This window comes from Drosophila serrata, unplaced genomic scaffold, assembly GCF_035046125.1.
Source record: "Drosophila serrata isolate PLE 108 unplaced genomic scaffold, ASM3504612v1 contig_240, whole genome shotgun sequence".
Taxonomy (NCBI): domain Eukaryota; kingdom Metazoa; phylum Arthropoda; class Insecta; order Diptera; family Drosophilidae; genus Drosophila; species Drosophila serrata.
Genome location: NW_028257138.1, coordinates 9,592,493 through 9,620,197, shown reverse-complemented (window position 1 = coordinate 9,620,197; position 27,705 = coordinate 9,592,493). Strand labels below are relative to the sequence as shown.

The following is a 27,705-nucleotide window of genomic DNA, read 5'->3' as shown; positions in this document are numbered from 1 at the left end:
AATAAATCACAAAATTAAAAATACGTAACAGCGAAATTTTATGGTAAATTAACGAAAAATTGGCACCCATCTGAGCGAGCATTTCGCTCTCAGTTCTCAACGCATCAGTCGGTTTACGTTTTTGGTTTCGTCGATTTAATAAACGGGGATATTAACAAATAACGCCACCAAAAACCTAAATGAATGAGGTGTGTGTATTTTGCAAAATTAGAAATGTTCGCTGTTCAATTTAAGCGGACAGTGTCCAAATGTCAAAGTATTGTCAAAATGCACTCATTTGTGATTTCGCCTTAGTTTATCAGGAAAATTAATTGCCGAAAGGGAAGCCATAATATAATAAACCCAAAAATTGTATACACTTTTGATATGGGGAATACGAAATGCTCTTACAAAAAGGGTTCAGAATATATTTTATAAATCTCATACATTTATAAAATTTGCGAACTAAGTCCGTTCTTATTATAAAATGGTACATTTATAATACATTATGATAGAATAAAATTATTGCTACAATAGTTTGTTATATAAAGTATAATAAATCCTACTTAGGAACAAGTTTTAAACAGTTTTCTTACGACAAAGTACTTTGTATTAAAAGCAAAGTATATTATGTCATACAATTACTGAAAAATATTTTTAAAAATTTGAAAATATTATTTTCAATATTATTTCAAGACAAATTTTTGTTTTAAAATACTGCCAAAGCCTAGATACTCATTTGGGATAGTGTATCCAAGCAAAAAACAAATGCCAAACATTTTCAAATGCCACACAAATTTTGCAAAATGCAACAAGTGCAAGATTTTCCTTAGTACACACACAAAAACAACACACATACATAGCGCCCACCGCCCCTTTGTTTGCCATCTCTATCGCACGCTTTATATCTTAGCCCCATCTCCCTTCCACGTGCGTGTTTTGTGCGAAATGTTTTGGCGACACTTGACAAAATGCCAGAAATTCTAAATACTTTTAGCTGCCGTTTTGTCGTCAACGTTGTTGCTGTCCGCCTTTTTAGCCTGCCCTTTTGGCTTGGCTTAGTTGAGGATGTCTTTTTTGCTGCCTCTTCTGGCATCCGTCTCTTTCTGCTGCCATCCAATCGATTGTTGCCCTCTCTGTCATCCATTTTGGCCATTCGAAATTATACCAAAATTAATGAGATGCGAGCTAAATGCAACTAGATATACATAGATATGTATGTATATACGGTTCGTACGTATGAATTTATTTATGAACACAATTTTATTTGTACGCCTGTTGGCTTTCAAATTAATGGGTTTATTAATTTGCGAATTGTCAGTCGCTGACAGCGTCGAATCAATTTCAAAACACAGCTTGAGTTTAAGAAAAGGAAAGGAAATTTATTAAATAAACTATGAGTTTGACAAACAAACAAACTTACACTTTGAAGGAGACATATTAAAGCTTGCATTTGCTTTCGAAATTGTTTGTTAAAACAAAACCTAGACACTAAGTTTACTACATGTTTTTTTTCCTATGAGCGTATTGTAATTAAACTTGACACACATAAATTAACAAAAAGCTTTAACAATGACAAGATAATTAATATATTTTCTGTCACTTAAGCATCCGTGAGATTCTTTGGAGAAGTTAGGAATTTAAATGAACTCTCCTCTGGCGGTATTATCTTCAGATCTGAGAATGCATTTTCATGTTTTGCAATTTTTCAGCCCGCAGTTGTGTTTGACCTGGTATCTGCCAGATACTCAGATACGCGCTTGCTGGTTGCATTAGCACACTTTTCGATTCAATTATAAAACGTTCTGCGGGCCTGGCCAGCGAAAACAAAGCGCTTTTCTATGTTCGGCGAGTTCAACCGTTCTTCAATTGATTTTCTTGAAGCCTGCACAGAAAGAAAAATGTCAGATGAAGTGAATGATGAAAGATGATTAAATTTGATACAAAGATACGGATACAATTTTGTAATAGAACTTCCTTATATCCATTTAAGACTCACAATATATATTCCTCTCTGTGCCTTGACGTGATCGCTCGCTTAGACAGATAGATATAGATATGGATACACAACGCCCCGCATCGGTCAGATACATAGATACTTTTGTATCTGTATCTGCGATGGCTCGTTTTTTGTAGCTTAGATGTTAATTGCTCGCGTCTCGAAACCTTTTAGGTCGTCGCGATCTTGTCAAGTGAGCACACACAACTTTGACTTGGCATTAAATGTGTTAGAAGATCTCGAAACCTGGGGATGGGTTGCACATGAGGTGTGTCAATGGGGGGAGGGCGGTGTTCAATGCGGGGCAACTTGTTTAGTGAGACGTGAGATGGAGCTAAATGCCCAGTGATTTATGTAATGTCATTGCAGTCCAAGTAATAAACTTTTAAATTCCCTTTTTTTTTTATTTATGAAGATCTAAAGTTATGGTCTTTAAAGCTAACTTTAAAGTAAACGAAAACTATATCTATCTTTGATGTTGTAGATACTATCTTAATATTCTTTAAAGATTATTTATAGATACAAAATAAAATAAAAGCAATTTGGAAACAGCAATTAATAATACTTTTTAATAACACCTAATTGCAATAATAATTGAAATGAAATCAATCATTGCAACTGCTCGTTTCAATCACATAGAATTCACTCCATGAACAGGAAAAACGCTGAGTCAACCCGGCACTAAGCCGAAAGAGAGAGCCATACTCTCATAGAGAGAGAGGGAAGCGGTTGAGCAAGAAAGAGAGAGCTCATATATAGTGTCAACCGATGATGACTCCCCGCGAGCAAACATAAATAAACAAACATCTAAAGGCAGGCAACGAGCGTGGCTAATTAGCTTTCTGGCGAGCGAGCCACAAGTGGCCGAAACAGCTGTTCTTCAAGACTACACAGAGAGAGAGAGAGAGAGAGAGAGAGAGAGAGGGAGATCTCAAACGAAAGAGAGAGCACTAAATCGAGAGAGAGAGCCGGCAAGTGCCTCAACGATGTTGCCAGCTTTGAAATAATTTCAAAAAAGTGCAGCGCAATTGATCGGCGGGGCGAAGTGCCCGCGGGCTTTTGACTTTGCCGTTCAGTCTTCACGCGGGACTCTCTTCAGTCAGCCGGTCGATCGTGGATCGTGGATCGTTGATCGCACTATAGATTGTCGATCGTTATTCACTATTTGTTAGTCGCGCACCAGTATCCGCTAGATACGTGCTGTAGTTGTCGCCAGTTGTCATTCATTCGCGGCACGTATCCGTATCTGTGGTTGGTCTCCCTCCCCCCATAAAATGATATAAATGAAATTCTTTAAATTAAATAAATCTACGACGCCTTAATTGAAAACCGAAACCGTTGAGTGTATCTCTCTCTCGAACTTCACGTTATTGATAAACTATATTGGCACAGCCAATTGATTGAAATATTTCCCTCCATCAGACTTAATCATGGTTGATTCAGTAATTGGGAAAACGATTTGGAAACTGACAACTGTGTGCGGTGTGGCAACAAATTGTTAATAACAAATGCAATTAATTGCAAGAAATCAACAGCAATGTGTTTGATTATGTTTTGAAAAATTGTTATGTACGGAAAATACATGAGACCTTAAAAGTGGACCTTTAATGCTTAAAAAACATTTAATAAATACTCAATTAGATACTTAAAAGGTTGTGTTTTTGAGTACGAATATTACATAAATTTAATCAATATAATAATACAAAAATACAAGGTTTTATTTCAAAACCAAAAAGTACTTTTAAACCATATTTAAAAATCATTCTTCCCCATTAAAAACATTTAAAAAGCTGCTTGGCTTTATTAATAAACAATATTCTAAACAGGCCACTAAAAATATTTAAAAATACTCCAACAGTTTTAAATAAAAATGAACAAATAATATATTAAAATACGCATTCTTCTAAAAAAATCTCTCATCTCAGATATACTCAAGAATTTTCACATACATAATTCATAATTTACCCAACATTAAGTTAATAGGTTTGGGAAATCTACCGCAAAAGAAATTCGGAAAATATCGGGGCAAGCATACGTTGTACATATTTCAATTTCGATTTCGATGGGGGACGAAAATAAGTGTCATTAAAACATTAATTTCCTATGCCAGAAGAGAACAGCAGAAGCTCCCGCAGCTCATAAGATTGGATTTGTCATACCGTTTGGCAATTGCCAAAAAGTAAACAACGACAATATTTGACAACAAAAAAAAATTAAAGATAAAAACGAGCAAACGAAAACGACAACGAACCAAAGCGAATAATTAAATGCAAAAAAAGGAACAAAAACTGAAAACGGCTAAAACAAATAATAAACTTGGCTTGCAGCTTGAGTCATTCGCCGCCGGCTTCTCCCAGATTCTCTTCATAGTTTCTCAGCATCTCTTTCTCTCTCTCCAGCGAACCGGCTGCTGTCTCAACCAGTTTTCAATTCATTTCCATTATTATTATTATTATTTTTATTATTTTTTGCGCAAAGAAATTAGCTTGTCTCTGTTTATATAAGTCCCTCAGTCAGCTGTTTAGTGTTTTTGTTTGCCGTTTGTTTTGCTTTGTATCTCCTATCTTTGCATCTTTGAAATCGCCTTTGGAAATTCCACATAAACCGAGGGGAAATTTTCCTAGGTTGCGTGTCGAAAGTGCGTTGCATTCTGTGTTGCAATTGCCGTTGCATTTTCACAGTGGCATTTTCTAGTTGCACTTGCAGCTGCAGTTTGTCATGTGTGTGTATGCCACCAGACATTTCTTACGCTTGACGAGCGGTAATTGAAATATGTGAATAATTGCTAGATTTGTGAGCCAAAATGGCAAGGAGGCCTAAATGGAGCCAGATAGATAGGGATAGAGATTAATGGGAAAAGCCAGGGTGGAGTGGCGGAGATGAAAAATCACCCAACACGCACTTGGTTTATAGATGCAATGAGATGAGGCCCAAAAGCAGATTGATCTCTCTGGAACGAGTGCAAAAACCAGTTAGCAACTTAAGAGCTCTAGCATGCTTTAATTTTTATACGTCAGACATTTATTGAGCCAATAAGACTTTGTCACTATCTCTTAACCAATTATAAATAGCATTACATATACTTCTCTCAGATTGATTTGAATTTTAAATTGTATTTATAAAGAATAATTCCTCAACTGACTCAATTATGTAATCTTTAGCTTCTCGAAGTCCAACAACTTGACTTATTCTTGTCATTTCTTTCATAATTGATAAACTTCTCAATTCAATCACTTACTGTATTTCTCAAGCATATTGCATATTGCACAAAAACCCTTTTGCAGATTTACAGAATGAATTGCATTCTACGTAGACAATTGTCATTGTTTTGGCCTGTTAGAATTATGCATATTTTCATGGACTTTTGTTGACGTTTGCATTCGACGACACAATGGACCGGCAAAGTTCTTCATTGGTCCTCCAATTAGGTGTAGACAATGATGGGAAATACTAAAAGAAAAACTACTGTCGAGAACGACATTGTGCAACGTTCGAAGTTCTTGGCACTCGGCCGAACCAAGCGGAGACAACAATTAATTGAAGAAATCACGCACGCCCAGAACGGGGCAAGAAGGGAGTTTATAAATTCTATGGAAATGTGACGAGGGGGGAATGTGACAACCGATTCCATGATGACTTCTGATGGACAAATACGGCTAACGGGCTCTATGACCCAAAAGAACGAACAAAAAAAAAACAGAAGGGAGGCAGTGAAGTCAGATACTGACAACGCGTTTTGCATACTAACAGATACAAATTGTATTATGTATGCCCTGCAGTTGTGCCGGCTTTTATGGCCATCTTTCACTCCAATTGTGGACGTCAGTTGACGATCCTTCTCGCAGCTTTTATTATTATTATTTTCTGCCTTTACGCCTGTTGTTGGCCTCCCTTCAATCAGGGAATTTTAATTATTATTTTCAATTATCGAAAATGGCCTGGTGCGTCTGTTCTTTTCAAGTGTTTCGTCTCCCCTCTCCATTCCCCAATTGTATCTGTGCATCTGTATCTCCGTAATTAGGGGGCGTATTGTTTTATAATTCCACCCCCCTGAATTTTTCCAACCAGTTCAGCACTTGTTGCGGCAGCATATGGCTCGGTTTTGGTTTTATTTTCCATTCGGTTTTAATTAAATTTACCATTCAGAGAGCAAGCGATAAGAAGGGCAATCCACAAGCACCCATCAGTGGCGCCATTTCGAGATCATATCCACTTTTATTCTAGGTATATATATTCTCTAAGCTTCGATTGCATATTTATTGTAAATATAATTCTACAAGGGTCAGCTGACCAAAAGTGTTTACAATTTTCTGCTGAATTATGATCCCAGCTTTTAGCTCTGAACTGTTAACTGATAAATTAAACAACTGCCGTGAATGTGACGGACTGTCACTGTGACTGGCTGTAGCTGCTGAAATGCGAAACGAAACGAAAATAAACAAAAACCCAGACCCCAACCAAGTCGAAGGCCTCTTTCAGGTAGAGGAATATGAGTGCTTATGGAAATATTTAAGAATATATACGAGTTGAACGTGTAACATATGCAACGCTGAGAAAGAGGAAGCCAGGCTCAGAAAGCCGGATTTAATAGGAGATAAGGGGGAAGTATCTTTTAGGTTCCTCTAGAGGTAATAGAGTGACTTATAAGGAACTTCAAATATAACCATTCTTCAAGCTAACGATTATCCTTACTTTACTCTCTAAAAGTGCACTTTAAACCTTCATTTAATCCTCATAGTTTTCCCCAATTTCCCCAAGCTCAATTTTAAAGCCAGCACGCGTTTCTTATTGCCATTTTTGACACAAAGCCGTATGGCAGCAGCGGCAGTAATAATGATAATAATTTTCTGTTATATATTTGTATTCGAACTATTCGCTTCTGTTGCCGTTGCCGTTGACGTCGCCATGCTCAGGCTCATCGTGAACTGAGTACCGAGTACTGAGCACACAATGGCTAAAGTACATACGCGATACAACTACAACTATAGAGTATAGGCAACAACAAAAATCAAGTAAAATAAACCGCAGAACGAAGCGCAAAAACGGCAGCGAAAAAAATAAGCGTCGCCAGCAGTTTGTCACTCAATCGCCCAGACATCAGTCGCGTTTTGCGGATTGACTGCGGGGAACAAAAAATAAAAAAGATACACCAAAAAACCTGAACAAATTGTCGAAATTCCCTCGTCTCGTATCTAACAGATACTCTCAAATCGGAGACGTGTTGGGTAAAACTAAAAGAGTGATCTTATAGAGATAGTTCGGAAAAGTGGACGGAAATTAAGACAGACGCGCAAGCGCGTGTCAAAGCTAAAGTTCAAGACGTGTGTGTCTGTGTGTGATTGATTCCCAGGTATTCGTATTCGTCGGATACAAAGATACTCGGACCGACTTGCATTCAGTGAAAAATCGGACTACGCAAATTCAGCGATTTATTTTTTATTTTGAACGTTTGTAAATGAGGCTTTGAAATGCACATAGAATTTAAATAATTAGCGTACGATAAGAACTTTGCCTGGATAGGTAATAGGAAGTACAGTGGGGATTACTTAAGGGGGATAATTAGGTAGGGAATGGTATAGAATAATTGTCAAGGAATATAAAACAATGTCTACAAATTTTTTTAAATTATTTACATATTTAATTATATAGTACTAGAAATTGATCATAGACCTTTTTTTGAAAAGAAATAAAGCCTCTTTCTTTATTTAAACAATAATCTATCTCTATATATACAATTATAAAGAGAGTAAACATTTTTTTAACATCATTATTAATTTATGATATAAAAGTTGTTGTTAAATATTTATTTATTAATATCATTAACTTATGAGTTAAAATTAGTTATCATTAGCAAACAGCTTGTATCAATTAACCTTAAATATATCCTATATTTATCATTAGAAAGTCATACAAAACTATTTGATTTATTTTTAAAAACGCATTTAAATACACAAATTTTTCCTTATAGTCATTTACCACTGCTGTTATATATATATCATGAACTTGTTGCCTAACTCTTTACCTGTGAAAAATAATCGAAAATAATTGAATTCACTGTGAACAGAACAGCTGATGAGGGGAAGTTCTAAATAATAATGCTAGGGGTAAGGGTTCGGGGTTTGGCACTACCCATACCTACATATATTTAAGTTGGCAAATATAACAGACAAAAGGTGATTTCCGATCCAATTGGCGTTCCGGTCGAGTGAGTCGAGTGTGTGAGCTTGGAAGTAGGTGTGCCGCCGGGCCATATAAATAGCCTTCATCCGCGGCTGTCGATGAGCTCTGCCCTGTCACCTCAACGCCCTCGTCACCATCTCGTCAACCTCTCACCGGCAAGGTCAACCTTCAGACCTTAGCAGCATCCCATTTTGTTGAATAAAATATATCTCTCTGTGTTGATATATATACATATTCAAGAGCTGGCAACATCTGGGCAAATACCAACTAATGAAAATCCCCCATATACATAGTGTCCCCAAGAGAACAAGTGTTTTCGGATCATTGTAATCCCATATTTTCCACTCACGTAATGATTTTTGAAAAGAAAATGAATCATTGGAATGGGAGAGGAAAATGGTCCCTCGGTAAATAATCACTCAAAGGCGAAAACGAAGTCAACAAACGGAAATTGTCAGTTGTCAAATTTTCTTTAGCTTTTCATTTTTGAGGAGCCTCACACGAGGAAAAAAAAGAAAAGACACAGAGTGCAGGTCGTATTAAATACAAAGTGTCAACGGCTCGTCAAAAAGAATTCAGTTTTCAAGGAACTTAAAAATACTCAAATATAAATTGAAAAGTAGGCAGAACTTAGATGATTTGTGAGATCAATTTGTCCGCTATATTATTAAGGTGACATATTTACTATGAATATATTATGAAAAATAAGGAATAAATGTTAAATATATGAACTAAAATTCATTATGTACCTTGAAATTCTTTTTAAACATTAGCATATATTTTGTTTAAAATAACTTTGTGAATAGGAATATGGTTATTGCCTATTAAACAACACTTAAAGCTGAAACTATGCTAATTATTGCATTAAAACCTACTTAAATTATTAAAATGTTCAACTAAACTTAATTGTGGTCATAATTATATAAAATTCTACCTTCTTGGGTAATAATAAACCTCAATTCTTTTGCTTTTCGTATATGTTTTCCGAATCACAACTCACTTTCGATATTCTTCGAGACTGAAACCTCTCACACATTAGATTTTATCATGCTTCGAATGACTCGCTTATAATGGAAAAGCGTAACTTTACGCTCTGAATATTTTCATTTAGCAGCAATAATAACAACAACAGCAGCGAAGTAACCACCGACAAACATATACAAAAAATAAAGGTAACCACATGAGGCAAAGTTCAGAGTGTAAATGCAAAGTTTATGCGATAATTGCGAGCCAAGCCAACCTGAGCCAAGCCAGCTTGTTGTCAAGTTAATTTCCAGCTCAGAGATAGTGTATAAAGTTTGTTAAATGTGGGTTAGGAAGCATAAACAGCACAAGTTAACTATGTGTTTTTTTTTTTTCAAATTCAAAAGTGCAGGGCACTTGGAAAAATTATGCCGCAATTTAAAATTTGTCGAGGGCCCAGCGAAGCGTTAACAAAGTGATTACGAAAACGTCACAGAAAACAAATGTACCCACGTGCTGCTCATATATACAAAATATTATATATATACAAAACTATATAGTAATGGACGTTCGCGTACCGAATCAATTGGTTTAGCATATGTCGCAAACTCTTTCAACTGACAGAAAACTGTTCCACTTTGGGCCACCTGCAAAATGGAAACTCTTGTCAATATTTGCACTTTCTTCTGAGTTACATACATTCCCCCCTCCCCCTGAAAGAAGAAAAGGGCACAACGGGGGAAACTTGTCTATTTACGCATATTTATGTCTATATGTTGGCCATGTACAAACAAGAAGCCATCAGCTCCGACATCAGCATCAGCATCAGCATCATCTCGTCCCAGCCCATCATCGTCATCATTATCGTCTTCTTTAGGCAGTCTGTCAATAGACTGGCAAACGTCAATTTTAGTTGGGTCACAAGAAAATTGAAAATAGACAAATGGAGGCAGGTGGAGAGGTAAAGAGAGTGGAGGGGTTGGAGGGGACTAAAGGAAAAGCTGGCTAAATTAGAAAATACGAGTACTCCCAAAAAAAGATATTCAAATTTCACATGAAATTGGGGAAAGAAGCACTCTAGCTATTTGATGCAAATTATGAACTTATTGAAATGCAAAAAGAAAAGAGATTTGAAATACCAAAGTGAAGACGAGTCTTTAATGAATTTCTATACATTTTTCTCTTCGAACATAAATGTTCTTTGCCTTTGGGAAAAATACAATATAAAAGTTAAGTAGAAAAACCTGGAGATATGATTAAAATACAAACACCAATTAAACTAAAGTGATTTTTATATAAACTGTTGAATATATTTGACTTGGAAAATATCTATAAATATTTTTATAGTCCTCTTTTGTTCAGAACAATACAAATTAACTAAATATATGCTTTATAAAGTTCCTTACAACTAATAGAGTACCATGAATAGCTCCAATCACCAGCTATATCCAATGGATTTTTAGATGGAATTTCACAATGAAATAAACCAAACTTGAGAGTCAAACGTCTGTCGCTTGTGTTGTGACTAGATAAATAAGCTACAAATTTCACAATTTCATATTGTTCGTATATATGTTTAGGTGTCGAACAGTTGTCGGCTTGTTTAGTTTTCCAGCTCAAAACTCCCCCTCCACATGGGACTCGAGTTGCCAATTATTTACACTTAGTTCTCTCACCCCTCTCCCCCAAGTCTCTGTCTCATTTATTGTATAAACACAGACATTCGTTTCTTTTAAACTCCATTCAAGCTGATTAGAGCTTCGCACAGGTGTTATGTATACAGAAAGGTAGAAAGCCCAGCAAATGGGAGTGGATTACTGTTTTAAGGTACTAAAACGCTTGCCCAAGGTAGTTACTTGTACTGAAAAAAAAAACGGTAAGGGTAGATTATATTTTTTATCATTTTCCATAATGATATTTCCATAAAGAAAAAAAATATGGCAAACCTAATAAAAATAGTTTAAGCGAAAGCTGCATGGATTAAATGTATTTTTATTTATTTGTTGTGATTTTTTCCATCGATTTTAATATCGCTTTGCGGGTCTCCTTAGCGGACATTAAATGCAAAATCAAATAGCTGCGCTATGTGATCGCCATAATAATCGTAACGATAAAAACAAATATCATCCATCTGTATGGAGGGACTGTACGGTCGGGTCATGTCTGGGCCATTAGCGATATGGGGGATGTGCAACAAATTGAAAGTAAATAACACTGAATGCCAATAAAAATCGTTAAAAAATATATTGCGTTATTGCAAAAAGGCTAACTGCACTCACCGGACAATATGGCAAATTAATTAGTTATATACAAAAATGGCGGTGTCCTAAAAAAAAAAAGGAACATTGAGTGAAATATCAACGCGTGTGTTGTGTGTGTGTGCGGCAAATAAAATTCAAATTATGCACAAGTGAATAATTGTGGCATTTTAATGGCAGCCCTTGTGCTAAAATAAATACAAATAAAATATTTGTTTTCGTTTTTAATATAGCCCAAGAGGCCCATAAACCAACACAAATCCAAGTTTTAGCTAAAAACGAAAAATACGATTTTTCAACCCTTCGAAGTATTTTTTTTCTACGGCGTGCGTGTGGTTGGCGCCAACTAGCGACCAATAAATAACATGAAAAATCCAAATATCATGGAATGCAATAGCAATTCCTTAAACAACATTATCAACGGAAACGGAAATGGAAATGCAACTGGAAATGGTGACCAGCGCCCCCTGTTGGCCAAAGTCCATGGCGGTGCAGGAGGAGGAGGAGCAGGATCTCCGCCGCCCATTAACAATAACAACAACAGCAACGGTATCCTCGTCCGCTATAGCAATAAGCTCAGCTCGGGCAGCTCCTCCTCCGCGGACTCCTCACCGCCACATCACCAGCAGCAGCACTCGCCACCACCGTCCATGCACCACCATCATCAGTACCATCATCCCGGGAACCCACAGCAGCACCACCCATCCGCGGCCATGTCCACAAACATGACCACAAATGGCCATCAGTTGTATCCGGCGATAACGGCAACGTATTGGCTGCCGCCACCGAATCCGGCGCCATATTTAGTTCCAGGTAATTAGTGTTACTTGCACGACTAACCTCCCCTCGGTATCGAAGTACAGTGAGTTAACAATAGAGGACTGTTTAATTAATGTGGGTTACATTTTATATATTAAAAATATATTTTTTTAAATATTAGTAGAAGAATATTATGTCTCATCATGGCTTTAATCATATCTTCATGCCAAACAACAGGTTTCATCTGTCTGTTTTAAACTTCTTCCTTGAATAACTTTTTGACTTGTTTCTTTAAACAATTAATAAAATTAGTAAAAATATACACCTTTATGTTCAATAAACCAATTATAGCAGTGATTGATTTATTGATAATAAAGGTGTATATGTTTACTTATTTCATAAAAAGAAAGCACAGCTTATAGGAAATAGAAAAGAATTTTACAAACTCCCTAAGCACAACTTCTTTAACAATACCAAAACCAGCACAATATTTCCCTTAGAGGTTTAGTTTAAAAAATTTCTTAAACTACATTTTGTAGTTTAATTTTAATTTTAATTTAAAAATTCTCCCCCTAAACGTGTTGCTCTTAATGACTCTTCACTGTGGCATCTATTGTCTAAAACTCATTGCGTTTTCTGCGCTTTGGCAGCGGAAGCGCGTCGCCTGCAAAAACGCTGCAAATTATATTTTCGTGTTTATTGTGAAGCTCGCGAGGATTACAAAAGCCAGGCGGGGGGGTGGTCTAAGGGCCCCGGCACAACACAGTGCAGCACAGCAATTTTCCGGAGAAAGCACCAGGATGAAAAGCGGGGAGTTTCATGTTTCGATGCAAGTTGCGTCCTGGTTTTTCCTTTTTTTTTCTGTTGTATTTTTTTCCGTCCCCCTTGTACGCTTTTGTTGGATTGTCGTGTATTTTATTTCCTTTTCGCGCCAAGTGGCTAAATGTTAAACCAATGTGAGAGACCCCAAAGGGAGTGTGTGCGGGGGTGGCGGGGTGTTTGTGTAATTTCATTTGCAAACGCCACTTGCTGGGCGGCTAATTAAATTTTAGCTTTGTCAAGGGACTTTTGAACTCCCCCAAAACAAAAGGGGATACAAAATAAAAGGGCAGAGAGAGAGTGAGAGAGATGTGTGGAAACGGAAAACATTGGATAAATACAGTCATTGGTTTTTTCTACATTCCGTTTTTATTCATTTTTGGGAAGTTGTTTTATTTTTATTGAAGTAAAATGCATTTATAAATATATTTGCTGTTTGTTAATTATAAATGAATAAAAATGCGATTTAATTTGCATTTTATACGATCAAGTCGATCATGACAAAAAATATGCATATTATTTCAATCAATATTTATTGATATATTTAAATGATAAGTTTTTCGACAAATTAAACCTTCAATATCTCATAACTAAGCCAAAAAAGAATATATTTTAATTCGGAAAGCTGTTCTGTGTTAGTTTTTGATAGGTAAATAAATCTGCTTACTCAATTTTTAATTTTAAAACATTTCAATTTTTTCCAATTTTAGAAAAGTGGAAACCCTGACAAACTATTTAAAAAAAATTGAAAAAAAATTTCAAAAAATGTTTTTTATCCAGACTTAGCTAGATCGACGCGTTTTTTGATGATGATATGATTTATGGGGTCGGAAATGACTCCTTCACTTATTGAGGAGCTTTTGACTAAGAATAACATATAATAATATTTCATTTAACCAGCCAATGATTCTGAAAATACCAAAAAAGGGATATATATATTATATTTGTTTCTTAAACTTCTAGTCTCTAATTATATATCTGCGTTATAATGCTGATTTTGATGTGTTTCTTTTCTTCTCCAATTTCTACAATTCAAGTTCGTTTTCAGGTTGCATAACTTCCACAGCAAATGGTTTCGTGACTCGTTAATTAACAAGCCCATGCCAAAGATTTAATCAACTAGTGGCGGAAAAAATATATATGAACAATTTATGGTTTCTTAAGGTTTATATTTTTAGCTTTCAACTTGTATAAAGTGTGGAATAAGACCTTAGAATGACAATGATAGTGACTTAAATATATTTCTCTTTCGTTCTCCTGCTCCATCCTGCGTTGCTTCCTGTGATGTTTCCTGTCTGGTCCTTTTAGATGTGACAACTTCCTGGGTCACAAGAATTCCTGGGGTCTTTTGGGGTTTTCGATTCAGTTGCCGGCATGCAAAAGCTACGTGACATGTGGATAGTGGCTGTTGTTGAAGTTGTTGCTACCACAGCGAAACGTGTTACATTTATGTTAACGCATTTGCACACGTTAAGAAGGGGAAGGCACTGAAAATAAAAAATTATGTATAAAACACATAATGTATATAAAAATACTATACAATGAACTGCAATTAAAATAATATATAAAATTAGGAAAGATTTACTATCGAAAATGTGAACATATAACTAAAAATCTATTATTACTTAAACAAGGTAATAATAAAAACTGTTCTTAGAAGGAAACAATATATAAAAAAACAAATAAATTGACTAGTGTTTAGTAATAAATAATAAACCCTTTAGTTTTATAACAACTATTTTCCCTTAGTGAGTGTGAAGAAAATACATTTATAATGCATTGCCGCAAATTCTGAAACCCACAAACCTTATGTAACACACTCACACACATCTGTTACACTTCACTTTTGACTGACAGCCATTTTGGCTTTTACACCCGCCTCCTCCCCCCCTCGTACCACCCCTTCGCCTCTCCCTCTCCCCCAGTCACTTGATCTCGCTGTAAAATTATTATTTTCCGTTCGTCGCTCGCCTGCATCGAATTGCTTTCCAAATACATGCACTTTATTTATTTATAGTTTTATTTTTTCTCCACTGTTTTGTTCGGTTTTGTTCTGTTCTCTTTTTTTTCGTCTCTTGCTAGTTGGTTTCCCTTTTAGCTGCTTATTTATCAACTTCTTTTTGGACACCTTCAAAGTTTGGAAGGTAGAGTTAAAAGTCAACAATTCATTTCGCATATATGTATCTCATAAATATGCAAGTCATGAGCCGTGTTAGACAGCAGACAATTGATGGGTTAAGAAGGAGGATTCATTTTTTGGGAGAAAGGGTATTACAGAGTATAAAACACAAGCTGCAATTCCCCAAATACTGAGGTACAATGCTTTCTCACATAAAGCTAATTGAGGGAATGAAAGAAATATTGGAGAATAAATGGATATTGAATATACATACATATATTTTGGTTATGGAAATATCAGATATTACTCATTTATAAGTAAATAATGATCTAATGAACAGACCGTATATATTAAAAAAGTTTAAACTAAAACTGTATTCTTAAAAAGAAAAGAAATCGATTTCAAAGAAAACAGTTTGCACAATATTATAAATTTAATATTTTTCTTGAAAATAATTTATTTATACACTTGTATTTATGTCTTTACCTGGAAAATATTATATCAATATTATTCCTTTAACCGCTTTTTCCCCTAAAAATAATAATACAAAAGTATTTCCTTAACCCTTTTTCCCCCTGTGTAACTCACAAAGTTCGAACAACTCAATTTATTTGCCCAGCTAATATCTGACGAACTCTTAGCCAATTGACAATTGGCCTAACCACGCCCAGTTCCGTCACTCCCCAGTCTATCTTTTTCCCGGGGATAAACCCCAACTCCATTCTGAAAATCAAGCATTGACAAGTGACCAAAAAGTTGAACAACAGACGAATTCGTTGAAACGCCGCAGAATGAGCAATAGTAGCAGCATTTTGCATAGACAATGCCCGAATGCGTTACAGCTCAATGGCAGCAATGGGGTTAAGAGGGGCCACCGAGGGGTTAAGGAGGCGTAGAGGGGGGAGGAGCACCAAAGGGGGGGGCTAGTTCAATGAGTCCCCATGATCGACTGAGCGACGTCCCATAAGAACCAAATGAAATTCTGTCGCGACAAATACACAACAATGCGGAATACGTAATCAATTGAATCGGATGTGTGTGCACAGAAAACAAAGTTCTATAGCTTTTAAAAATTAAATTATAAATTTATTTACATGAACAAGCATGAAACAGCAACAAAATTAATATATAATAATGATACATTCTTAAAATAATACGAAAACAAATCATAATATTACAATTTTCTATAATCTAATTAAATTAAATATCTTCTCTTATTATTAAACTTTAATGGATTAGTTTAAAGGGCTTTAAAGGGTTAATTATATTTTTAATCAAAGGAAATTCTAGATTAGTCACTTCCTATACTTTTTATCCCAGTGTAGCCCACAGCAATTGGGAAACAAACAGATACACTGGAAATCGAAGTTTCCCCATCTGCATATATTTACATGAGCTCCGAAAACCAATGCAAACTCAAAACAATCGGTAATCAAACTTTGCAGCTGGAAAATACGAGTGATAGGAAAATTTGCTATGGTAAATTTCCATTTATTGCCTATTTATTGGAGCGATCGAGCGTGGCAGTATCTTTGTATAAGCATATTAAGATACATTTATGTGCAGAGTGCACAAGGCTTATCCTTTTGCCTAAAGTAAAGGAGCCCTCCTCCTTGGCAGTGAGATCCTGGCATGGTGCATGGAAGATGAATTCCGCTTGAGGAATTTTGAGCTAATTAGGTCTGAGAGCCTAGAATGAGAGGGGAATTCCTTATAAGCCCAAAATTGATAATATGTGGCGGAGAATGAAGTGGGGGCTAGGCTAGGCTAAATAACAAGGAATCGAAATTGTTAGAAATTTGGTAAATTAATACGGAAATACTGTAGAACTAGGAGCATAGGGAATATAAATGAATTATATTATAACTAAGAGCAAACTTGGGTACTAAAATAGGCTATTTGAAACTATAACTTTTATAGTTTGCTTCATTATAATCAATCATTTGAATGAATTACCCCTTTATTTCAATATTGTATCTATAAATGCTTTAATTTTCCTTGATTTCCATACCCTATAGTATTATTACCTCGACATTAAGCTGAAAAGCTGCCTATTATAAACACTCCCTCTCCGCAATCATCACCAAAGTAATCACCTTAACTTCACCTGCTCACTCTCTCCCCCAAAAGATTCCCAACTGATTACTATGCAAAGCGCATTTTGAGGCAAGTTAAAAAAATATGAAAAGCAAAAAGTACTTCAAAGGTATGTTCCAGGCACAAGTTGAGGTATTTTATGAGTGTGGAGCTGAAGATTTGAGCAAACTTGTAGAGAGATGCTGACTGTCTGCCTCACTGACTGACTGACTGGTAATCAAAATTACCTTTGACGTGACATCTCGCAGCCACAAATATGCTGCAGAGACACCTTTGGGGCGGAGGAAGTTCGGGGAGTGTAGAGTATCTGCGAAATTAAATGTGCAGCAAGGCATGCGAGATAAAGTGACATAAGATACGACGTCAAAATGTATCTTACGAGCGACCGAACGCCCCCTCCCAAAACAATAACCACGAAAACAGAAACGTTTATTGTCTCCGGAGCACGTGCGTCATAGAACCAGTTTCCCGGAGACCGAAAGCAGACCTGCAAATAATGGTAGAACAACAACAACAACAAAAAATACGTAATTTCAGTTTGAATTTTGAATTCAAGACTCAAATTAATCATCTAGCTGTAGATGCAGCCAGACCAGCTCAACCTGTCAGAATATTTGGTATTTTGTATCTATCTCAGGTCTGTTTAACTTGCAATTTACCAATGCAGAGAAAGAAAACTATTTAGAAATTTAATATAACAAAGCAGGGTTGATTAAAAAAAATATTAAATGCAGTCAGTAAAGATCAAGCTTACTCCATAAAATTAATTAGAATTAGAATTCCCAACCCTTTTTGTTGCTGTGTAAGCATTTTCCTCTAGCATTTAGCTGACATTTTAATTCTTGATTATGTTGTCAATTAGTAAGCTAAAATAAAATGCAGAACTCAGAGGAAAATCCAAAGGCAGACGTACATTTGGCTGATTGATATTACTCAAGTGGTTTTTCATTAAGTCATTTCCATGCTCCACTCGAGACTGCAACCTCTTTGTAGTTCAATTTCAACAATCTCCAAGTGGATGGATACGCTTGCCAAGAACTAAAGAAAGATGTTGATACTTGTATAAAAAATATTATAGAAGCAATAGGAAAATATTAGAAAAAATATATGTTATTGGACTGAGGGGAATAAAGTACACCCCCCTTATGCCTTGCACTTTTAGCTCTGCTTTCCCGCACCGCCTCCGAAGAAAAATTTTCCATCTTCAGGGCAAGTTGCCAGTGAAGCACTTGAGAATATCGCCAATGGAAAAAGGGAAGAAAAAAAATGGGATAGAAAACATTAGAATAGGAATAGCCGCTGGCAGCGGTAATTGAATGAGGAGCACAAAGGCAGCCAGAAGCGGTCATCGAATGGCTAAAAAAAATACATAAAAAGAAACAAATGTAAAATAAAAGACTGTTTTATTTGTAAAAACCGAAAATTTAGATACACTTCAAAAAGGATTTATAATTGATATACAAGGGAAATTAATATGATAATTAGTTGTAGTTGATTATAAGATTATATTGTTTGTCATATATTTAATCAAAGGCAAGCTGGGATTATTTAAATTACTTAGTACAATACATATAATACCTAAATTCTTGCATAAATTACTATTAATTCTAAAACCTTGACTTATTGTTAACATGTTTTTTAGGCACTTTAAAATATCCATGTACCCTTTTGGAAAAAATAGAACACAAGACACAATATATTGCTCATATAGCACACAAATGAACCTTTCAAGCGAATGGCAAAAATGAGCAGCTTGTCCCTCCCAATGATGCCCAAACCGAAAATCTCCCCCCATTGGGCTGCTGGCATTTTGCCTATTGCAACCCCTTCATCTTTTGGGGTTCCCCCGTTTTACGAATTTCCCTCCCCTTCTTTTTCGCCAACGTTGCAGCGGAAATTGTGGCGCTCGCGGGCCGGAAGTGTTGGCAACGTAATCGAAACGTGCCCAGGGATCCTGCAGCTCTTGCTCCTCGTCCTGTCAACGAAGTCATTGGTCAGGGGCAATGGTGCTGTGAATCCCTGGGGGATTGGACTGGTTGGAAATTGGTTCGAGAGGGGGGTAGGGAAAAGGACGAATATAATTATTTCGTTCATTTGTCGCAGTGGTTGGCAAAGCGAATCGCATTAGCTTTTATGACGGTTAATTGTATTTGCGGCCTGGGAAACTACAGAACTGACAAAGGGATTATAATGGTAGCGCTAGTGTTTTTGTAGGAAAAAATATAAGACTTTAAAATTTTAAAAAGTCCGAATTTTTTTCCTTTTCTATATTTAAGCTCCACGCTTCTTCCCGCATTACTACTATTATTATTTCTCATTAAATCCCAAAACTATTTCTATCTGCTAAAGTTTCTTTCCTTGTTGAAAATTTAATTACATGCACATAATTATTCTTGGCAAAACGTCACTATGTTGCCTCCTTTTGCTCTGGCAAATAAAAGGAAAAAGTTTAGTTGGAAATTCCATTTTAATTTCCGCTTCCGCATCGCCATTTTCCGCTTGTCAATTATTGCGAAATTATGCAAATATGTTGAGCGAGGGGCAGAGACCCCCAAAGAGCGGAAAAGAAATGTCGAAAATTTGTGCGCATTAAATGCGTCGCCCACAGAGGTTTTCCTTTTTTTTTGCCGCTCTTTTCCAGGGCCCGGCCCTGGAAGCTTAATTGAATTAAAACATAAAAAAAATGTTCCGGCAGCGCAATAAGTTGGTGGTGGCCATAAACTCCGACATCCCATACATGTATGTAATTCCCATTTTAGTACATTTTGATAGCCGGGCAATGAGCATCATAATTTCAGCAGTTTACAACAATTTTTGTTTTTTATTTTATGTGTTTTTTTACTCGATTGCCGGGGCTTTAAATTAATTATGAGAGCTCTCGGTGGAAAGTATGCTATGGAAATATGCGCCTTCCACGGCACACATGAATTTTCTGCAATAAATATTTATGCAGCTGAGACTGCGAGCTGGAAGCGCCCAAACTACTTAACAACACAAACAGATACAAATATGTGAAAAGTTGCCTCCAACTCGTGCAGCACTTCAAATTGCTGCCGTGATGTTGCAGGCAGTGTTGCTGCTGTTGCTGTTGCTGCTGCTGTTGCTGTTGCTGTTGCACATGTGTGCCTGGCATTTTCATTTATCAGGCCTGTGTGCTCTCAGCGCTTAATCTGTACAGTACACACAGAGTAACAACAACAGGAGGAGTCAGGATGTCAGTAAAAAATGAAACAATTGATTTAACTTGATTCCTTAATATACAATTTAAATTTTTCCTGATAATATTATATATTATTTATAAATAAAACATATAAAAAGTTCCATATTTCCTGCTTAAATTTAATAACTATTTTGTCTAGTGTATCCTAGAAGACTTTCCTTTGGCTTTCCATTGTAATATGCACAGCGTTATTTGGGTGTTTATGTTATAATTGAAAACGTTAACGGTTGTGGAAGATGGCAGCATATCCTGCAGGCCTAGTCCTTCACGTATCCTCTTCCCTTTTTCGCTGTCAATGTTTTATGCAAAATTTTAATTGAAACCTGATAGACACAACGACGTCGACAAGCCGAGAGATGCTGCCTAAGTAGCTTAAAATGTGATTAGTTTCTCTCTAAGACAAGCCCTGCTTATACATAATGTGCCTTAATTAATTCAAGATTTATTTCCACTTTGGCGATAAGACCTGCTCTCTACCTGTGACTTAAATTAATATCAAAACTGCCCAAGGAGAATGAAACTAAAAATCAGTGAGATCAAATTTTCAACCAATAATAATTCCAAATGCAAATAGCAGAGGGTGGGCATAGCCATTAGCTAAACTTGTTCACATATGCTTTTACATATGTATTACTTTACAGCTTCTCTTTAGCCCCTGGCCACATATTGAATAATGTCCTCGTCCTCCAAATCGAAACCGAATGCCATATGAATATGTGTGTGTGTGTGTTTCTCTTCTTGTATAAATCTGGCTGGCATGTTTAACATTTATCCTTTTGCGCTGCTCTGCTCGTCCTCGTTTTAATGTTCTTCGCATTAGTAGCAAGCTCCACTCCATACGATATACAACGAGTATGTATGCAAATCTCAGCTGACAATCCTTGGGGCGAAATTTTCCCCTCAAACTTTCGATGTGGCAAAGTTTTATGCGCTTCATTCGTTTGCATGGTTTCAATTGTTCTGCTTAATGCGTTTGACTTTTGTTTGCGGTTTACTCTATAGATACATATATGGAAAATATAGAGGAGTTTAGCTATGGGGAAAGTTATGTAGATCTTAAGGTAGTAGGAAAGCTTTAATTTAATTCTTAGAGGGGAAATTTCATTCATATATGATATTAATTATAGACAAAACATTTCTTTAATGACGGAAGCATATTTTTCGAAAGAATAAATTATGAGTGATGGAATACATCAGGTATTTGTATATTTACGTATAATAAATGTATAAAAATATACTCTAAATTATTGAGGAAAAGGTAAAAACTATACATCTTTTAATTCATACATCGCTTTTATAAAAGTACATTGTTTTTGTGTAGTTCCCAATTATATATCATTCTAAAAGCATTCCGTTTGAACTATAAACTACAAACACCTAAACATTTATTAACTTTTGTTAACTTTATATATTAATTTCAATATTCATCCTCTTAGAAAGAGTATTTAAACACCTGAAAACCCACAATTGACTTAACCATTCTCTTGGCACGCTTAAGTGCATATTATTTGTGGTGCATATATACACATATATCTTGGATTCCTGGCGGCTTAGCTTGTAAACATTCATTCGCACTAGGCGCTTAATTTGTTTATGCCAAACAAACACCACTGCGTAAATAATTAAGAGCTGCCGAAGGATTTTTGCGAGAGGCGAGCAATTAAATTGCAATGCAAATTGAATGCAATCTAATGCCTGGCTGACTTCACAAGAAAAACTCTCTAATAAGATAAGGAGGAACCGTAATGGGTGTGTCTCTGTGTGTGTGTGTGTGTGTTCTGGGAAAAAGTAAATTATGCACATGACAAACTTTGCCCGGGGAGCCGAAAAATTTTTCGGTGGAGCGGCCAGAAACCAACTTGACACAAAAGTTGATGTCTCAAGTGTGAACTGAAATATATGAGGACATCCTGCGGGAATGGGGGGACAAGAAGGAAAGTGCAGTTTCCGCTTTTGACTGTGCATATAAATCTTAAGACAGTTAACGACATCATATGGCAGAGTTGGTTCCCAAGGATGAACTTACAATGCATATGCCACAAGCGGAAGGACCTGCCCTGCTCCTGGTACTCCCGCTCCTCCTGCTCCTCCGTCGATGCTGCTGAAAAATCCTTGGGCTGCGGTGGGCGTAACTTTCCTGCATAATTGTAAGGCGGAAGGCACGAAAGACGAAGGACGAAAACGAAAATGTTCGCCCAGCCAGTTGAGGAAACCAATTTGTGGTAATTGTCGTGAAATTGCAATTTCTGCAACTGTAATGGCCCAAAGGAATGACAGAGAGATGCACTGGGCTGGTGCTGGGAATCTGGTAAACTGGTGGAGAGAATTGTGGAGGCAGGGACTCCACTTAAATGAGATTCCTCCCAGCCGAAAAAGGTGAAAATGATAAACTGCCTAGGGCCGAATTAATGCGGAGATTGCACCGGAATGGCAGCCAATGCAAATGGGCCATAACCCTTAATGAACCAGTGGGCTTTTCGTCATTAAAATCGGATTCAGAATCAGTGTTATTGTTGGAATCTTCACTATAATTTATTATATGTGTAATATATATCATTTATATTAAGAAGTAATGTTATATATCTTATCTTGCTTTAAGGCAAAGCTTAGCTACTGATCTCTAGAAAGATTTATGTTTAAATATCCGAAATTCGGTCAACTCTGTACTCTCGTTGCAAACCAATTTAACGCACATCAGTTGCCAGAGAACAAAAGGGAATACTTTTGTATTTTATACATTTTCGTGTGTTTTTTTTTCCTACTGCCTTGGACTTTCCCCGAACACGCTGCTTTTATCAGCGCTGAAAAATCACGTGCGCATAAAACTTTCCAATCAGCGATGCCAAATACAAAAGAGGTCCTTAACAAGCTCCTCGAGTGGGCGAGAAAATAAGAGGAGACTCAGGTGCTTGCAATAAGTTTGAACCTCCTTTTGTGTCATAGCCCTTTTTCCTTCCACTCGTACGTATCTTCTCCGCTGGCAAAGTTTCAACTTAAAATGGCAAATCCATACAATAAATATATAAAATGTTACTCCTTGTGTCGCACCTGAACTAACCTCAAATAAATTTTCCACATGCACCGGACCAAGAGAGAGTGAGATAGAGAGCGGGTGCATTGCAAACAGACCTGGGACCTATAACTTCCTGTGTATTTAGCACACAAAAGTGCAAAAAACTTACCCCACACCTCACCTATCTTCCACACACACACACACAAAATAAAAAGTAAAAAGAAAGCACCTGAGATAAGACTCCTCTTCCCCTCCAAGCAGGCTGAGTGCGTTCTGAGTGCCTCGGTTTGGGGTCTCCTCTGGTGCCAACTCCAGGCGAAAGCAACAATTTCCAATCACTTCCCTTGCAGCGACACAATTTTCTATATTTATACTTTACGACACCCCTGCCCCAAAGCAGTGAACCCTGGATAAGGTGTGTTTTTCAAGAGGAAAAGGATGGAGTTGAAGTACCCTAAAAATTAAATGTACTTACAAATTAAATTTACATGAGAAACCTGTAAGGGTATATACAAGAATAATTAAACTTTAAAATATACTTCTTTTTTCCTAAATTCCTTAACAATTTTTCTTCTTAAATAATCTTTTCATGTCCAACTGAATTTCTCAGGTAATACTACCCCCTTTAGTTAGGGTATCGAGTGGTGGTTTGAATGCACGCTTAGTTTGTTTTAAGGAGAATGCCTCGGAATCGCCCCTTATGCGTATATCTGTACATATGTGTATGTGTAAGTTTTGTCTCTGGGAAAACTTTAAAGCAACTTGGAGGGGGCAGTTAGAGGAATGTGGAAAGTGTTGCAGAATGAAAAGTTGCTCCTTCTTATGGCTATGCACAGTTGCAGTTCTTGTTGCATTGCATTGATTCGATTTGTTGCGATTGCGTTTTTAGTCTTTTGCATGTGCGCTCCCTCAAAAAGTTTCACATGGGGACCGACCGAGATAAAGCATAACAATTGCCTTGCACCAAAACTTTTCCCTTACAAATGTTCTCGTTTCGATATGAAGAGGGTGGGATACGAAATCCCATATACAAATCCATATATATATTCGAAAGGCGATTTATTGTGCCATTTTAAAGTTGGATTCCCCTTGCAGGACACAGCTGCTTACAAAGTTGTCCTCTGATTAATTGCAGCACCCTCGCTCGATACGAGGAGTCAAAAAATCAGAAATAACCAACAAATATCACTCATACGCCGGGTGTACCACAAATTTGGGTTAAATACTCGCCGGTCGATCGTTAAATGGGGAAAAAGCCAGCACGCACGGTGGCAGCTCATTAACGAATTTAAGCGCCCAGATATGAGTTCATAAAAGAAAATCCTGCCAAACATCTGTTCACCTGTTGTGGACTTTAAGCCAGGTCAGTGATGCTGCGGTATCTATCATAAGAGCTCTTGTTTTAAAATTACAAATTAAATTCTTAAATTTCTATACAAAAATGTAAAAAGTTGTAAGCTTAATAGGGAATTTAAACAAGGGAAGGAAAGGTAACTTAAGTTGTTTAATTTAATAATCAACTCCTCTTGGAGCTCCTAAAATATATAAACAAAAGCAAACTCAACTGGTAATATATTTCTTTATTTTAACAAATTATACCCCTATACTGTTACTTCTTTTTAAAATATTTTAACTATGTTTAAATATAATATTTAGCTTGAAAGCAGCTATACTATTATTATAGTGTCACCTTTGGCCAACCATAAGCTTTAAAGCTGTTAAGCCACACACATATGCACCCATTTACTCGTTTTTTAATGCCATTTTTATGGCGACCATTTCGTTTGCAGCTTTCGTCAGTCACTCAGTCAGTCAGTCACTCAGTCAGTCAGTCACTCAGTCAGTCAGTCATTTGGTCCGTTAGTCAATCAGTCAGCAGCCTCAGTTGGGGCAACATTTTTACGGCCCTGAATGAAGTACCGCACGGACCATAATAATAGTTCCCTTCCAGCATTGGCAACTCATTAAGTTGGTTGCCTTTAAGGCTCGCGTTTTTTTGCAGTTTCGCAGGACCTCTTGACCTGGCTCTTCACATTCCCCACAATTGTTATTTATGTTAATTTTACCACTCTACATCAGGCAGGCCCCGTCCCCCCCTGTCGTATACGTATTTATTTTATGTTTATTTCCGCAAGCATTCACTGCAAAACATTCCACTCATTTTCGCATTTTCCTCTGATGTATTTGCAGAGCGGAAACTCTTCGTCGGCATGTTGAACAAAAAGTACACCGAGGCCGATGTGAGGCAACTCTTCACTGGCCATGGAACCATCGAGGAGTGCACCGTGCTCCGGGATCAGGCAGGTCAGAGCAAGGGCTGTGCCTTCGTCACATTCGCTACCAAACAGAATGCCATTGGGGCTATCAAGGTGAGTTTTTTGAGCTTTTTATTAGATATTATAGCAAATATTCAAATATTCAATATTAGGTAGTGTGAAATTATGGATAATGTGGAAGGAATAGTTCAATATATTAGGGAGAAGTTTCCTGTTTAAATTATTAAATAAGTTATTAATAAGTTATGGCAGATATGTATTTTGAAAATATATTACATTTGTATCGATATACGTCGAAGTTACTACTTCATATCAAAAAACATGACTATTTGTAACTATTTAATATCTATGGACATATACATATAACACCAAAATACCTATTGCTCATACCTGGTCTTCATACCACAAAAACCTTTCCATTCTTATCGTAGTCTCATTGTCACTGGCAAAACTTCACCCATTGACATAAAAAATCCCATCACTTGTGTAAAAAAAATTCCAAGAAAGATCAACAAAAGTAACAAGCAAACAAAAAAAAAAACGATCAGCTTAAATTCCGATTATCTGCTTTAAGCGCATCATTGTCTTTGCTCCTGTTGCGAGTGTGTGGGAAAAACTGTCGCCATGATTAATTGCTGTGGCGGCAAGAGTCGCGCATATAAAACACGTCTCTTTTGCACACGCCCAAACACACTCACACACACACACAGCACACTCACCCACACAGGCACAGCTTCATTCCACAATGGCAGTAACAACAACAACAAAAACCGCATGCAACTGCAAACAGGAAGCTGAAATGCAAGCAAGACGCCGCCTCTGGCAGCGGAAGAAGTCAACGGTAATCCTGGCAACCAAGTAACCCCACAGGATCCTACGTTTCCCATGCCATCTCTTTCACTTTAAAGCAAACATTCACCACACACACACACACACACTCCCAATCCAACACTAATGCAAGTTTTGTGCCGGAAACAGGCAAAATTACAAACTTCCGACAGCCAAACACACACACACTCGCATGGAGCGTCCGAACATGCCGTCTCTGTTCTGCTCTGTTCTGTGTATATTGCACATAATTTGTCGCCTTTTGCAAGATGAATGTTGTTGTGGGCGGACGGCCATTGCAAAAGCCATGCATGCACACACTGTTGCATAGCAAAATACACAGATACTGGAAGGCTCTACGGGATGAACAAGCAGCGATGTAATCTAAAGGATGCAGCCTTATAGTCCAGGAAATGTGCCTCATGTAGGCTTGCATACCCAAATATATTTATTTGAACTTTAAAGGCTTAAAATTCTCAAATTTAAAAATTGATTACTTAAATTTTAGTCTGAGAAATACTATACAAGGATCATGACTCACAAGTTATCACTGTACTGGAATCTGAGTGTGAGGACGAGCGATTTTAATGCATTTGAAGTCAAATTACGGTATTCTAGGCACGCACACGACAGCATTGGGTTAAGGGGGTGTCCAAGGATCCCAAGGATCCAGGCGTTCGAGTTGTGTTAAAGTCAAGCAGAAGCAAATGATTTGGATCGAGGCGACTGAAGCGAGAGATGCAAAGTCATTGCAGTCTATTGACGCCTGAAAGTATGCAGCGCCATCAAATGCAATCCAGGACGAAAAAAAAGTCAAGAAAAGGGAGAAGCTCTTGCTGGCAGAGAGTGCATTTAATATTAATGTGCCATGTTTATGGCCCAGCAATTTGTTCTCTCCCTCGACTCCTCCATTAAGTCTCTTTTTCTTTTGCGAAAAAACCCCGAATGAAAGCCAAGCTATAAAGTATGAGTAAGCGGACGAAAGGCGGAAAATGGGGGAGGGGTGGGATGGCCAAATGATGATAGCATTTTTCAACGCATGCAGATTTTATTTTTCGCATTCGTCTCGCTAATTTGTCAAGTGGTTCGCGCCGAGTCCAGGCCAAGTTTGAAATGCGGTTGGGTTTCCAGTGCTCACTCTTGGCCAATGGGTCATTTAACCCTTCTTGTTTTCTTCTTTTTTATTTGTGAGCTG

At 37.0% G+C, this 27,705-nt stretch overlaps 1 protein-coding gene and 1 long non-coding RNA gene across 19 annotated transcripts in view; one reads left to right on the top strand and one right to left on the bottom strand.

Moving 5' to 3' along the window:
• Nucleotides 1-27,705, top strand: part of bru2 (bruno 2) — a 63,608-nt gene that overhangs the window by 22,346 nt on the left and 13,557 nt on the right. For 7 of the 18 annotated variants that reach the window (XR_015271288.1, XM_086831253.1, XM_020952363.2 and 4 more), the window contains one exon: nucleotides 25,597-25,775. Coding sequence is in view for 14 of the 18 variants with exons in the window: in XM_086831253.1 (XP_086687379.1) it covers nucleotides 25,597-25,775 (179 nt within the window). In the remaining 4 variants the exon portion in view is untranslated. Of the gene's footprint in view, nucleotides 1-3,052; nucleotides 3,230-7,041; nucleotides 7,329-11,612; nucleotides 12,193-25,596; nucleotides 25,776-27,705 lie in introns of those variants that run through there. The other 11 variants (XR_015271291.1, XM_086831262.1, XM_020952367.2 and 8 more) reach the window with 6 other exon arrangements.
• Nucleotides 1,341-2,200, bottom strand: LOC147644051 (uncharacterized). The gene is made up of 2 exons (XR_015271292.1): nucleotides 1,979-2,200; nucleotides 1,341-1,864 (listed from the first exon to the last, which is right to left on the bottom strand). It is a non-coding gene; the product is annotated as an uncharacterized LOC147644051 (long non-coding RNA).